Source organism: Bos javanicus, chromosome 11 (assembly GCF_032452875.1).
Source record: "Bos javanicus breed banteng chromosome 11, ARS-OSU_banteng_1.0, whole genome shotgun sequence".
Classification (NCBI taxonomy): domain Eukaryota; kingdom Metazoa; phylum Chordata; class Mammalia; order Artiodactyla; family Bovidae; genus Bos; species Bos javanicus.
Genome location: NC_083878.1, coordinates 98,938,431 through 98,950,134, shown reverse-complemented (window position 1 = coordinate 98,950,134; position 11,704 = coordinate 98,938,431). Strand labels below are relative to the sequence as shown.

Here is an 11,704-nt window from a genome sequence, read left to right as displayed (position 1 = left end):
CCTCCCCCCCACCCCCTCCATCATTTGACTAGACTGGAACTCTGGTTCAGCCAGTGCTGTTCATTCAGCCTTTGCTCCAAAGCATTCATCTAGACAGAATACACATTTAAACCTTGAGGAGAAAAAAAAAACACCATCTCAGGAAAATAGGCTGAGCTAGGTATTCTGGCAATGGCTTTCTAGGGGACCCTGGTTCTTTATTGCCCACTAGTCTAGGATTGTCTGCAGAAGGGAATGGCAACCCAATCCAGTATTCTTGCCTGGAAAAAACCCATGGACAGAGGAGCCTGACAGGCTACAGTCTGGAGGAGGTGGAGGTTTAATCGCTAAGCCAAGCTACAGTCTATGGGGTCACAAAGAGCCAGCCAGCCAGACTGAGCAACACTAGGGTTGTAGCTTCAATACTTTGGCCACCTGACGGGAAGAGCTGACTCAATGGTAAAGACCCTGATGCTGGGAAAGATTGAAGGCAAAAGGAAAGGAGGGCAGCAGAGGATGAAATGGTTAGACAGCATTACTGACTCAGTTTAAGCAAACTCCAGGAGACAGTGAAGGACAGGGAAGCGTGCAGTGCTGCAGTCCATGGGGTCACAGGGAGTTGGACACGACTGAGGGACTGAATAACATAGGGTTGTTCAGCCAATCCCTGTCATCCTTTGCTCACCAGCACCTTACGGGGCCAGAAGTGAGTAAGGGTCAAATACTGAAGGTGGCTTATTTGCTGACTTTGAAGAGGTACCCTCCAATGACAGGAGAAACCATGTCAGTTCCTCTTTGACCAATTCCGTCACAGTGAATGAAAAGTGAAATGTGGCATAATGTGGGCAATCCCGAGATAGTCCTGCAATGGGAAATCAACCAAATTACACCAACATATGCAAAGGCAACATGGTTCAGAGGGGGAAATGATGACTTCATAATCAGAGACAAGTGACACTTCTACATAAATACAAACCAGAGTTGTTGAAGGCTAGACAAATATTTAACACCTAGTAAGCTAGGAGGCACATGGTACTCTTTCAGGTGGGGTTTATTGAGGTGCCCTTAGCTGAATGTTGATGCTAAATAACTGAGAGGTTACGACAGCACCTGAATTATGTAGAAGAGCTCAATGATTTTTCAAGTTTGCGTTCAAGTGTTTCATTGCTTTGTGGCCACTAAGGGGAAAAGGGGTTCCAAAGTAGAATACATCCACCTTTCCAAAGAACCCCAGGCTGGACAAACCTACAACCCTCAGCTGATTGTTTCACAAAATCGTTAATTCTTAGAAAAACTGAAGTTCACATTTAACATCCAGAGGATAGTGAACAGCCCAAACCAACTCTGGCTAATGAACCATTAAAGTTGTGTAACATCAACTTGAAAGGAACTGTCCCAGCAGGCTGCATAAGTGAACATCTCCATCTACCCCCTTCATACCTCTTTTTCCTTCTGGGTATGGCAGACATCACTCCACCTACATTTAGACTTGCCTCCCTTAGATTTGCATCTGAGTATGCAATGTCACTAACTAATCAAGTTGGCACACACCCTCCACTTCTTATTCTTCTCATCACAAAACTGTAGTCCCTTTCCCCTCAAGACTCATTATAAACAGAACTTGTAAATCTCCATTAAATACAGCCATGCATACAAAAGAGAATAGACTTTTGCTATGGTGAGGGATAGACTTTTCAAATAAGCTGTTGTTCTTTTAAACAACTGAAATAATTTGCTATTTGTCTCCTGAAGAGTTTGTCTCAATCTTCAGGAAATCCTGAACATCTTCATTCCCCCCCCCCAAAGAATTCCATTCTTGCAATAACTAGAAAGTTTATAGCAAAATCTAACAAAAAAGGCAGAAAAACCACATCTGTTTATGAGCTCAAGTCAAACCATGAAACCAGATGTTATCGAACAGTAATGATAAAGATTACTAAATTAGTTCACAAACACAATTATACATTCATCCAAAGTCTGCAAACAGCTAACACAGTTGTGAAGCAGGACAGATGTTAAAGCAAATTTGTCAGCCCAAGACATTTAGGTTAGGGTTACAAACTGCATTTCAGAGTCACTTGCTTGAAATCCTAAGTACTTGTCATGGCGGTCAGACCACCTCGACTGCAGAGAATCCTTGAAATTTTTAAATGTAAAACACATAAACTCTATGTCCCAATTCATGTAGCTATTAAGCTCTCCTCATAAGCAGAGTTATGGCACAGCTTGGCAAGTAGATGCCCCAGAGAAACTACCGAAACAGGCACTATTCCCTTTTTGTTTAGATGTCCTGGTACCAAAGGAGCTTTAAGCCACTCACCTGGTAGTTTTCAAAATATACCTAAGGGCCTGCCCCAAAACTCTTTCTTGCAGTTGGGAACAACGCAGACTCCTTTGTGGCCATTTGTCCAGTAAACTGTTTGCCCTTCTGCCTTCTCACAGCCTAGCACTCCCTCACCGGGAATAAGGGAATCTAAAGGGTAGTCTCAGTCTAATCGGGACAAAATTCCCTGTAAGGGGTCCTACCTTGTGAGCACATCCCCCAGAACACAGTAGTTTCATTAAATAACCTAACAGCACCAGCATACAAAAACAAGTTTTGGTTAAGATGTCACTTTGTGAAACATAAATCAGTTATTACTTTATGAATATTGTTTCAAGTGACTATTGTTTTTTCTGTAGCGAAAAGCCCTTCAAATGTTGAGACCTCAAAATCGAAGACTGAATCCCCTCAGGAATTGACTACATTTCAAGTAAGTTAATTTGCCCACGACTTCCAAACATACCTTTCCATGTAGTTGTATGGACCTATGCTATACTTTCTGAACTACTTGAAGGGGCAGTTCTCCCCATTTCCCAGTCACAATGAACACAAATAAAAACAAAGCAGAAAAACTAGCTTATCATCTAAATCCAAAAGTAAGTAGTAACATTTCTCTATGAAACAAGGAGAATGACCCCAGTCAAAAAAAATCTTTATGTTCCTTTATTGGAGCAAGATTCCTGACCGGTATACAGTGATGTATTTGCTACAGACCTGTGCAGAAATTACACACTATCCATCTAGACAGGCTTTTGTTACACTTTGCCTACTGATGGAGTAGTTCCATTTATAAAGTTTTATACATCAAAAAGCTTTGAATTTGACCCGGCTGTCCATTAATTCATCTCTGAAAAAGCTAAGTGGCATTTAATTTTAGCTACTATATTTTACAGCATTAAAAAGCTTATGCATTAGGTAGCTTCTCAAAATGTGATTTATGCACAATGGCATTTAGCAGATAGAGCAGTCCATCATCTCCTTCGGATTCACACAGACAGGTCTCATTGGAGAGCTATATGCTAAAAAGCTGGTACTTTGAGATAAAAGTACTCCTAACCTGAGTTTCTTACCACCAACACGGACTTCTTACTCTGAAAGCCTGTCTTCTCGGCCACATATTACAGTGCCAGTGAAGACATGCGAACAATTGCCCTGTGTTAACTCAGCAGAGGAGCACCAGGTCTGTCTGATGGTGGTGGCAGGCACTATTAATATCTAAGTAAATAAAAGCCCGTATTTTGAAATGATTTGAGATACAAATCAAAGGTACAACACATTCAGAACCGAGTTTTCAGCAATCTGGTATCCTCAATGATGTGAAAGATTTCAGAAACTAATGGCAAATTATACCCATGATGGGTTCCCAGCTATGGAGACATTAATACATTGATTCAAATCCCTTTACTCAATCAATATAGCCCTGAGGTCATCCTGCAAAGTGCGTATCAAAAAATACGAAGATAGGGTGACAAAAAGTTTGACAATAACATTACACAAGTCAAACTTGGAAAGTCATATTAAGTTTATCTGAGAGAAAAGCATCAAATCCTTTGTGTACACATTTAGTTTTATTGTAACAAAGCAACTTGTACACTTTTAACGTTTAAAACTGAGCATCATCTTTCCTTTCCAGTGAAACAAAAAGAAAAATTTTAAAATAAACAGGAACAAAATTACAATAGAGAATGTCAATTGCAAATAAGATCCTACAGGTTCTGCTGATTCTCCCATCGAGTGGCAGGGCTCAAGTCATCATTAGGAGAGAATTTTATTTTAAAAGTGTCATCTTAAACTGCAAGGATGTCCGTTAAACATCACAATTAAACATGCCAAAGAAGAAGCCATGTTGTCAAAATGCCCACTTAACCCACCCAAACATCTCAAACCCACCCTTTGCTGACCTTCTATAACCCCATTTTTTTAAGTTTTTTTTTTCTTTTTTTAAACAAGAGAAAGTAGACAGATACATGTTGGTAAATGCTAACTGTCCATATTCACATAGAGACACAGTGTAATCTCTGAGCCCAATATACAGAGAAAGGAGGAAAAAAGCTAGAATTCTATGCACTACTACACAGGGGCCTAGCACCCTCCAGCTTCCAGCAGAGCTAAGGGAGCAGAAGGTTTTTCTTTTTTTCCCACAGAGCATGGTGGTGTTGATTCCATAGTTTTTGTTGAGACAGGAAGGGATAAAAATGAATTTGGAACAGAAAGGGGTAGAGATTCTTGTCCCACTGAATTCTGCTCAAGGTATTTCCCTCCCAAATAAGTTGTGAACCATGGTATAAAGGAGAAAAGAGACCTCAAAAACAGGGCGACTGAGCACAAGAGGAGGAGAAAAAAAAAAAAAAAAAAGACTGCAACTTGCTCCCAGGGACTGGAGAAAATTAAAAAAGGTTGGAATCCATCAGTGTTCCATTAGTCATCTTCTCCTTCATCTTCCTGTAAGAAAAAAAAGCAGGCAGTTAATTTTTAGGATTAATTCTAAGGTCAGTCCCCAATATTCATATGGACCATGATGGACCCCACAGAACATAATGACATCCCAGCAGAAATGAATTTTATGAACCTCCACAGTGCTCCCTTGGTATGTGTGAGGGATGGTTCAGAACCTCCTCCACAGACAAAAATCCTCAGGGGTACTTCCCTGGTAGTTCAGTGGTTAAGACTCCATGCTTCCATTGCAAGAAGCACAGGTTCAATCCCTGGTTGGGGAGCTCAGATCCCACATACAGCTCAGCACAGCCAATACAAATTTTCAAAACAAAACAGAACACAACCCTCTGAATGCTGAAGTCCCTTAAATAAAAGGGCACAGTACTTTCATTCAACCTACTCACATTCTCCCATGTACTTTAAATTATCCCAGATTAATTGTAATAGTACACTGTAAATAGTTGTGAATACAATGTAAATAGTTGCCAACACTCAGCAAATTCAAGTTCTGTTTTTTGGAACTTTCGAGAATTAAAAGAAAAAAGTCAGCTGTTGGTTGAATCTGAAGAAGGGGAACGGACAGATACAACTGATATGAAGGGCCAACTATACACCAGTCTGCATCAACTACTTTTTCCCCCTCAGGCCACGAAGCTCACAGGATCTGTTTTTTTCTTTCCTTTTTTTTTTTAGGATCTGTTTCTTGACCAGGGATCAAACCCACACCCTAGCAGTGAGAGGGCTGAATCCTACCCACTGGACCAGAGAATTTCCCAATCTGCATCCCAATCTGATTCTTGAAAGACCTAGTGATGTTTCAGATGTATTAACTTCCAGCACTAATCAAATCAGACATCTTTCAGACCAAGTAATCCAACCAAAACCTAATCTATCTCAATTTGACTCAAAGAATTTAATAATAGCTTGTCCAAAACATGCCTATTTTTGTTATTTGGGAGATTTGTCAGAGTTTGGGCAGCTGCAATGTCCACAGTGCTTACACTGAATACTGGCTAGGGAATGACATAACTGACTAGTCATAAAAACTAACCACAAAAGTAGAACCAATTAAATCAATGACATAATAAACTTACCAAAATTTCCTTCAATCCTGGACAAAACAGCCTATCCTTTCTACAAATCTTCCCACAACTAGTTGAATCAGTTTCACTACACAATGTATGTAATCTCCAAAGTAACACGGTGAATTTTTTGATTATCTGTTTGGATTTAACCAAATCTTTTTACCTCTCCTTCCTCCCCCTCATCATCATCTTCATCTTCTTCACCTTCATCCTCATCCCCTTCTTCATCAATGTCTTCCAATCCTTCTTCCTCTTCGTCGTCGTCGTCATCCTCTTCTCCTTCCCCTTCCTCATCATCCATGTCAGGAACCTAGGGAAAAACCAAGATCGAAGGTTACCTTTCAAACTCACTTTCAAACAAATGGAACAAGTAAAACCTTGAATAAAAGAACATTCTCAACTCACCAAGTAGTACTGTAATGGATTTGGCCAAATATCATCTTTGATGACCTCTCCTAACTCATCTGCACCTGCATCAGAATGATCAGTAAACCAGGTGAAGAAGCTTTCTGGTTCCTCATGCTGTCTCTTCCTGCTGGCTTTATTCTGTGTTTGACTTGATCGTTTCGTCAAATCCTAAATGAAGACAGAAGAACTTATGATATATAGGCTCTCTATACCTCATCTCTACAACTTAAATAAAGTTTTAACCCAAAAGCAGAGCAAAATCTGGACATTATATGATCCACACTATTATTATCTGAAATTATAAAAAGTACAGTTAATAAACAGAAGAAACCTTAGGATTTTAAGTCTGCAAAGAATGCTGTCAAATTTGTATGCCACCTTTTCTTGAAAGTTACTGTCTAGATTTGGTTTTTTAATACATATAAAATTAGTTCTACTTCAACAACCAGTATCTTGAGACAGTATAATTTAAAATATTTATGTTTACTACTTAAATGCAGACAGAAATAGGTCTTCAGAAACAAAGCCACCGATGTAAAATTCAAAATGATTTAAGTCCATGTCTACAAAAACTTGCTCCATTAACTTATAAGACCATAAGCTATTGTATTTGGCCTTAACACAAATCTTTTTTAAGGATCTGCATTTAACACATCACCAAAATACCAAGTATTAGTAAAATGGTTCAACTAAATCAAACCATACAAAATATTAATGCCCAAGTCCTCAAATACCTTTCCAGATTTCCATTTGATTTCAGTGGACTTTGAAGATGGATCACCACTCTCATTCAGATGAAATTCTTTGGAGAGAATTTTATTTTCGAAGTAAGGGTTTTCATCAAAATACTACAATAAACAATAAGAGAATCAGAAGTCAGTACAAATAGCCCTTCTAAGGAAAGCTCAAGTTAATTTCCATAGTGACAAATGAGTTACAGATACTTACAAAATCTATTCTGTAACCTGATTTAATGTCTTCAAATTCTGTCACTTCAACTCTTGTCAAATAATGCAGCGCCTCTTCATCCTCCTCCCCAAGCAGTGCAGACACTAGACCCGCAAGGAGACCAAGTGATTATACAAACGTACAACTCAGCGATCCCTTTTACGATTGCCCAAATTTGCTTTCATAAATCCACTATTAACTGAATAACCAAATGGCTCAGAGTCAGAGCTACCATCATCTTTTATCAAGTAATTAAACACAACCGTACATTAGCATATGAGCTCTTCTAAACACAAGGCATTAATTGCAAGCCTCTCCCTGTTTCAACCTCTGCAGGTAACCAACATGTGGGATCAAGTCCTCAACCAAGATCCCTCCCCTTTACAACAAGTGGACATCCCATATCCTTCAATAATGCCCTGCCATCACATACCTTGTGGATGGTTAACAAATGTTGTTACCCAAAAATTTGGGATTTTGGCGATCAATTCTGACCTCTTCTGAAAAAATGGTTGGCGGAGTTTGTTATATTTCTGTTCTACTTTCAAAATCTCCTCACTGGCTTGTTCATTAAGTCTGAAGCAAATGAAAAGACACACTGACCAACGATGGTACTTAACAAATACAAAAACGGCTGAGATTAAAATTATTGACTCTTGTTAGCCTTAGAACAATGCAAAGTACCTATATGTAATAACCAAATCACCTAAATTTTTGCAGTCAGAGACTCAACTCAAAATTGAGATGGCAATCTAATAAGCTTTGCCAACAGGCACTCAGTAACTGACAGTTCTTAAAGTGCCAAAACAGCATTTTGGTAACATTTTATACTTTATCTAACTCCATTACTAGGCTAACCTCAACTGTTTCTCTCAAGAAGAAAAAGCTGTCAATCAAGTAACAGTTATTAGGCAAGTTATTAGGCAAGTCAGAGCAACACTAATGCTAAAATACTACACTATCAAAAGTCCACACACTGCAACAATTCCTCACCCTATGAAAGCAATCCCAATCTTTATACAAGGTCAATGTACTTTCATTACCAACTTTTTGGTGACCTACAAATATATCACAGAAAAAAATAACACTGAATCCTAATATTTCCCAGTTATAGTCATCTCCACTTAGCCAAAAGATACAGATTTACTTGGCCATAGTTTCAATGATTACCAAAACATAATCAGGTCAGAAAACTTCAAAGTAAACTTAGAAAAACTTTACCTGTCTATTTCATTTTGTACTTCATCAATATGTTCAATTGCTTCTTGCTGTTCTTTTTCTGCAAGAAAAAGGTGCATGAAGAAGACTCAATACTAAATTTGAAGATAAATTTAACTAGTTTTCCTTCCTGATGTTAACAGTCTGTGACGTGAGTTATATCAATAAAGCTCCTTTTAAAAAAAACCTGCCTACTACTACAAGGCATGCTCTCCACGTGTTCATGCGTGCAGTTGACAAACTACTTTTCAATTAGAAGAGTGCTCACAAATCATACTGTTAAGACTACGAAAGAGTAGCTAGAATACGGAAACCAACAATATCAAAAATTAGGCCACCACCTATCTCCATGTTGGAAGTACCTTTTATAATATTGAAAATATTGCTCAGTATCGATTACTGTTAAGACATCAGACATGCCTGCAAGACGGGGAAGGCCTTCGAACTACCCCAACACTGTAAACACTCCAGTTTATCTTCCAACCCCATTTTCAGGCGGGCTGATCTCAGAGGCAGCCCCACACGACTTTGGGGCACTTACAACGAGCAAGCATGCAGTCAGAAACTGAGCCAAAGAACCGAGAGAAGCAAAGTGGGGGGTGGAGGGTGTGCTAAGGAAAAGGTGCCCTTTTGTCGGGTGAAGACCGCAAAACCTACAAAGCTAAGTGGGCGTGAAGGGGCCGGATCGCGCGGTTCATTTCCGGCAACCAGCCCGGGTTGGTGTAGCCCCCCTGCCGAGAAAAGCCTTCACGGACAAGGCCAGGAGATTCTGCCAACGAGCCATTGTAAAGACCCTCCTCCGACACGCCGGGGCCGCCGAGCCGAGTTTCTCAGCGAGCTGCCGCCACGGGGTTGGCCACCCCACGTGGGGGACGGTCCGAGGCCGGCCTGAGCATCCTCCGAGCGGCCCCGGGGCCGCGGCGCCACCGGCCGCGTGCTTCCCCCGCGCCCCCACCCCGCCCCAACTCGAGGCCAAGGGCCGCGCCGGGGCCGGCCTCCGGGATGGGGGTGCGGGGGGCGCCGCCCGCAGGGCCGGGCGCGGAGGGGCCGGCGGGGTGGCGGGGGATAGCCGCGCGAAGGCCCGGGCGCGGGGCCGCGTCCGGCCGCACCATGTGGCGGCGGCGGCGGCGGCTGATGGGAGCGAGGCATCATGGCGGAGCACAATAAAGAGAGGCTTCTCGGGAGGGAGGGAGGAGGAGGAGAGCGAGGTGGGGGGGGAGAGGAAGGGGGGGTCTCCTCCGCCCGCGCCGAGCAGGCCGCAGCGCCCCCGCCTCGCAGCGCTGTTCGCCGCCGCGGCGCCACCCGGCCCCGGGCCTCGCGCGCACAAAATAAAAAAAAAAAAAAAAAAGGGCGCCGAGGCGCGCGCCGGCCCGTCCGCCCGGCTGGGCCCCCCCCACCCCCCGCCCCGCGCGCCCCGGGCCCAGCCGGCGGCCTGCGGCCGGGCGGACGGCGAAGATGGCGGCGCGGGCCGGCCCCCGCCTCGCCTGCTCCTCACCTGAGGTCTCGTCGGCCCCGTCGTGGTTGGAGTTGAGCTCCTTTTTACTGACTTTGGCCGCCGGCGCCGACATGGTGCTGCTCCGCGGTCGGGGGGGGAGCGGGGAGGGGGAAAGAAGGGAAGGCGAAGGGGGGGGCGGGCAGCGGCTTCCCCTCACGCCACACGCGCGGGCGCTCGCTCGGTCCGGCCGCCTCCTCCCGGCGCTCTTTCGCTCGCTCGCTGTCCCTCCCCCTGGGCTCGCGCGCGCTGCCCTCGCGGCCTGACGACGAGGGAGGGGCTGTGGTGGGGGGCGGGCGGCGTGCCGGGCCCCGGCCCGGGCTCCTGCTTACGGAGGAGAGGCGGCGGCGGCGGCGGCGGCGGCGGCGGCGGCGGGCGGCTAGGCTCCCTCACTCACGCTCCGCGCTCCAGCTCGCTGCTCGATCTCTCCGAGCCGCCTCCTCCTCCACCTCCTCCTCCTCACGGCGAGGGGCGGGCGGTAGGGCGCAGGCGCGCCAGGCCTCGCGCGCACGCCCCGCCCCCGGCCGAAGAGGCTCGCGCCGCCTCATCATTGGCTGAGGGCGCCGGGACCCAGGGGGGCGGAGCGGCGGCGAGGAGACACAGGGCTTGGCGAAGAGGCGGGAGGAAGGAACGCCGCGACGTACGGGGCCCGGCCCCCCTGCGCCGCGTTCCCCTCCCCCGCTTTCCCCTTCTCCAGCCCGACCCGGGACATTTGCGCGCTACGGGCGCGCGGCGGCCCGAGGGGCGGGGCCTCGCCGGACTGCGCGCAGGCTCCCGGGCGGGTGCCGTCGCGTGGTGGCTGAAGCGGCTTCCCTCCTCCGCCGGGGGTACGCGGGGAGGGAGTGTCCGCAGACACCCCCACCAAAAAAGGGCAGGCCTCGGAGTACCCTTGCTTCAGAATATCTGGCCTAGAAATATATCAACCCCGGGTTCACTGGGGCGCCCCTCTTCGCGGGTGAAGCAAGGCGGCACCTCCATCCTATTTACGAGACGGGGAAGCTGCCTTCGGACTCAGGCTTGCCATTGGCAAAGCCCGAAGCTGCCTAGTCCACAGGGCACAGGGCCTTTTCCTGGTTCTTAGTCTCAGCTCTGCCCAGCAGGCTGTGTACACCTGGGCAAGTCGTTTGCACTCTATGAATAACGTATTTCTGCTAGGAAACTATAAACTTCACAGAAGACTAACAAAGTGGAAGTCCTCCGAAGGCATGGAGTGGCCACATTCGTCTCTGGGTCCTTTTGGCCCAATTCAGTATGCAATTCACAGAGCTTAAGAGAAACCGGACAGCGCTAAGCGCAAATCCCAGCTAATTGCGCCTGCGTCTCATTGAGGCCGAACAACTGAAAGATGGGGTCGAAAGTCTTCATTTTAAATTTAATTTCACACACAAAAAAATAAATAAATTTAATTTCACTGTGTCAGAGAGGATCAACAAGGCCTGCTTTAGAGATCAAGCCCTGAAACACGAAGGCCAGGGCACTTCTATTTCAACTATGTGCTTTCCAAGTAATATACATGAACTACTCAAGGCTCTACTCTGTCCAGCAGGGCCCCAAGACATGGACCACAGAAGGCCTGAAATCTCTTTGGGTATTTGTAACCAAAACCAGGGGTTGGATTATTTGCCTCCCAGGAGTCACATTTTACTATCAGCTCTTAAAGCTCAAGCAGTGTCTTTAATGTTCAAGCTCATCCATTGGTGGGTGACTGATAAATGTTAAATGGCGTTGGGTAGAGAAAACAGACGTCTTCTTGGGACTTTCCCCAAAACCCAGAAATTAGGAGAAATCTTTCTCCTCCAAACCCTATTATTCTCA

General features: G+C 45.2%; 1 protein-coding gene across 1 annotated transcript; it reads right to left on the bottom strand.

The window, feature by feature from the left end:
* Positions 1 to 2,949: 2,949 nt before the first annotated feature.
* Positions 2,950 to 10,406, bottom strand: SET (SET nuclear proto-oncogene). Its single transcript, XM_061433740.1, has 8 exons — positions 9,893 to 10,406; positions 8,401 to 8,458; positions 7,613 to 7,755; positions 7,180 to 7,283; positions 6,966 to 7,079; positions 6,229 to 6,399; positions 5,987 to 6,133; positions 2,950 to 4,744 (listed from the first exon to the last, which is right to left on the bottom strand). The coding sequence occupies exons 1-8, from the start codon at positions 9,963 to 9,965 to the stop codon at positions 4,721 to 4,723; spliced, it is 834 nt and encodes a 277-aa protein (XP_061289724.1). The 5' UTR covers positions 9,966 to 10,406; the 3' UTR covers positions 2,950 to 4,720.
* Positions 10,407 to 11,704: the final 1,298 nt, after the last annotated feature.

Coding starts and splice junctions, on each gene's coding strand:
- SET (XM_061433740.1), bottom strand. CDS start 9,965: ATGTCGGCGCCGGCGGCCAAAGTCAGTAAAAAGGAGCTCAACTCCAAC. Junction 7,756..8,400: donor GTACAAAATGAAATAGACAG/GTAAAGTTTTTC, acceptor CATTTGCTTCAG/ACTTAATGAACAAGCCAGTG. Junction 6,400..6,965: donor TCAAATGGAAATCTGGAAAG/GTATTTGAGGAC, acceptor GTCTTCATTTAG/GATTTGACGAAACGATCAAG.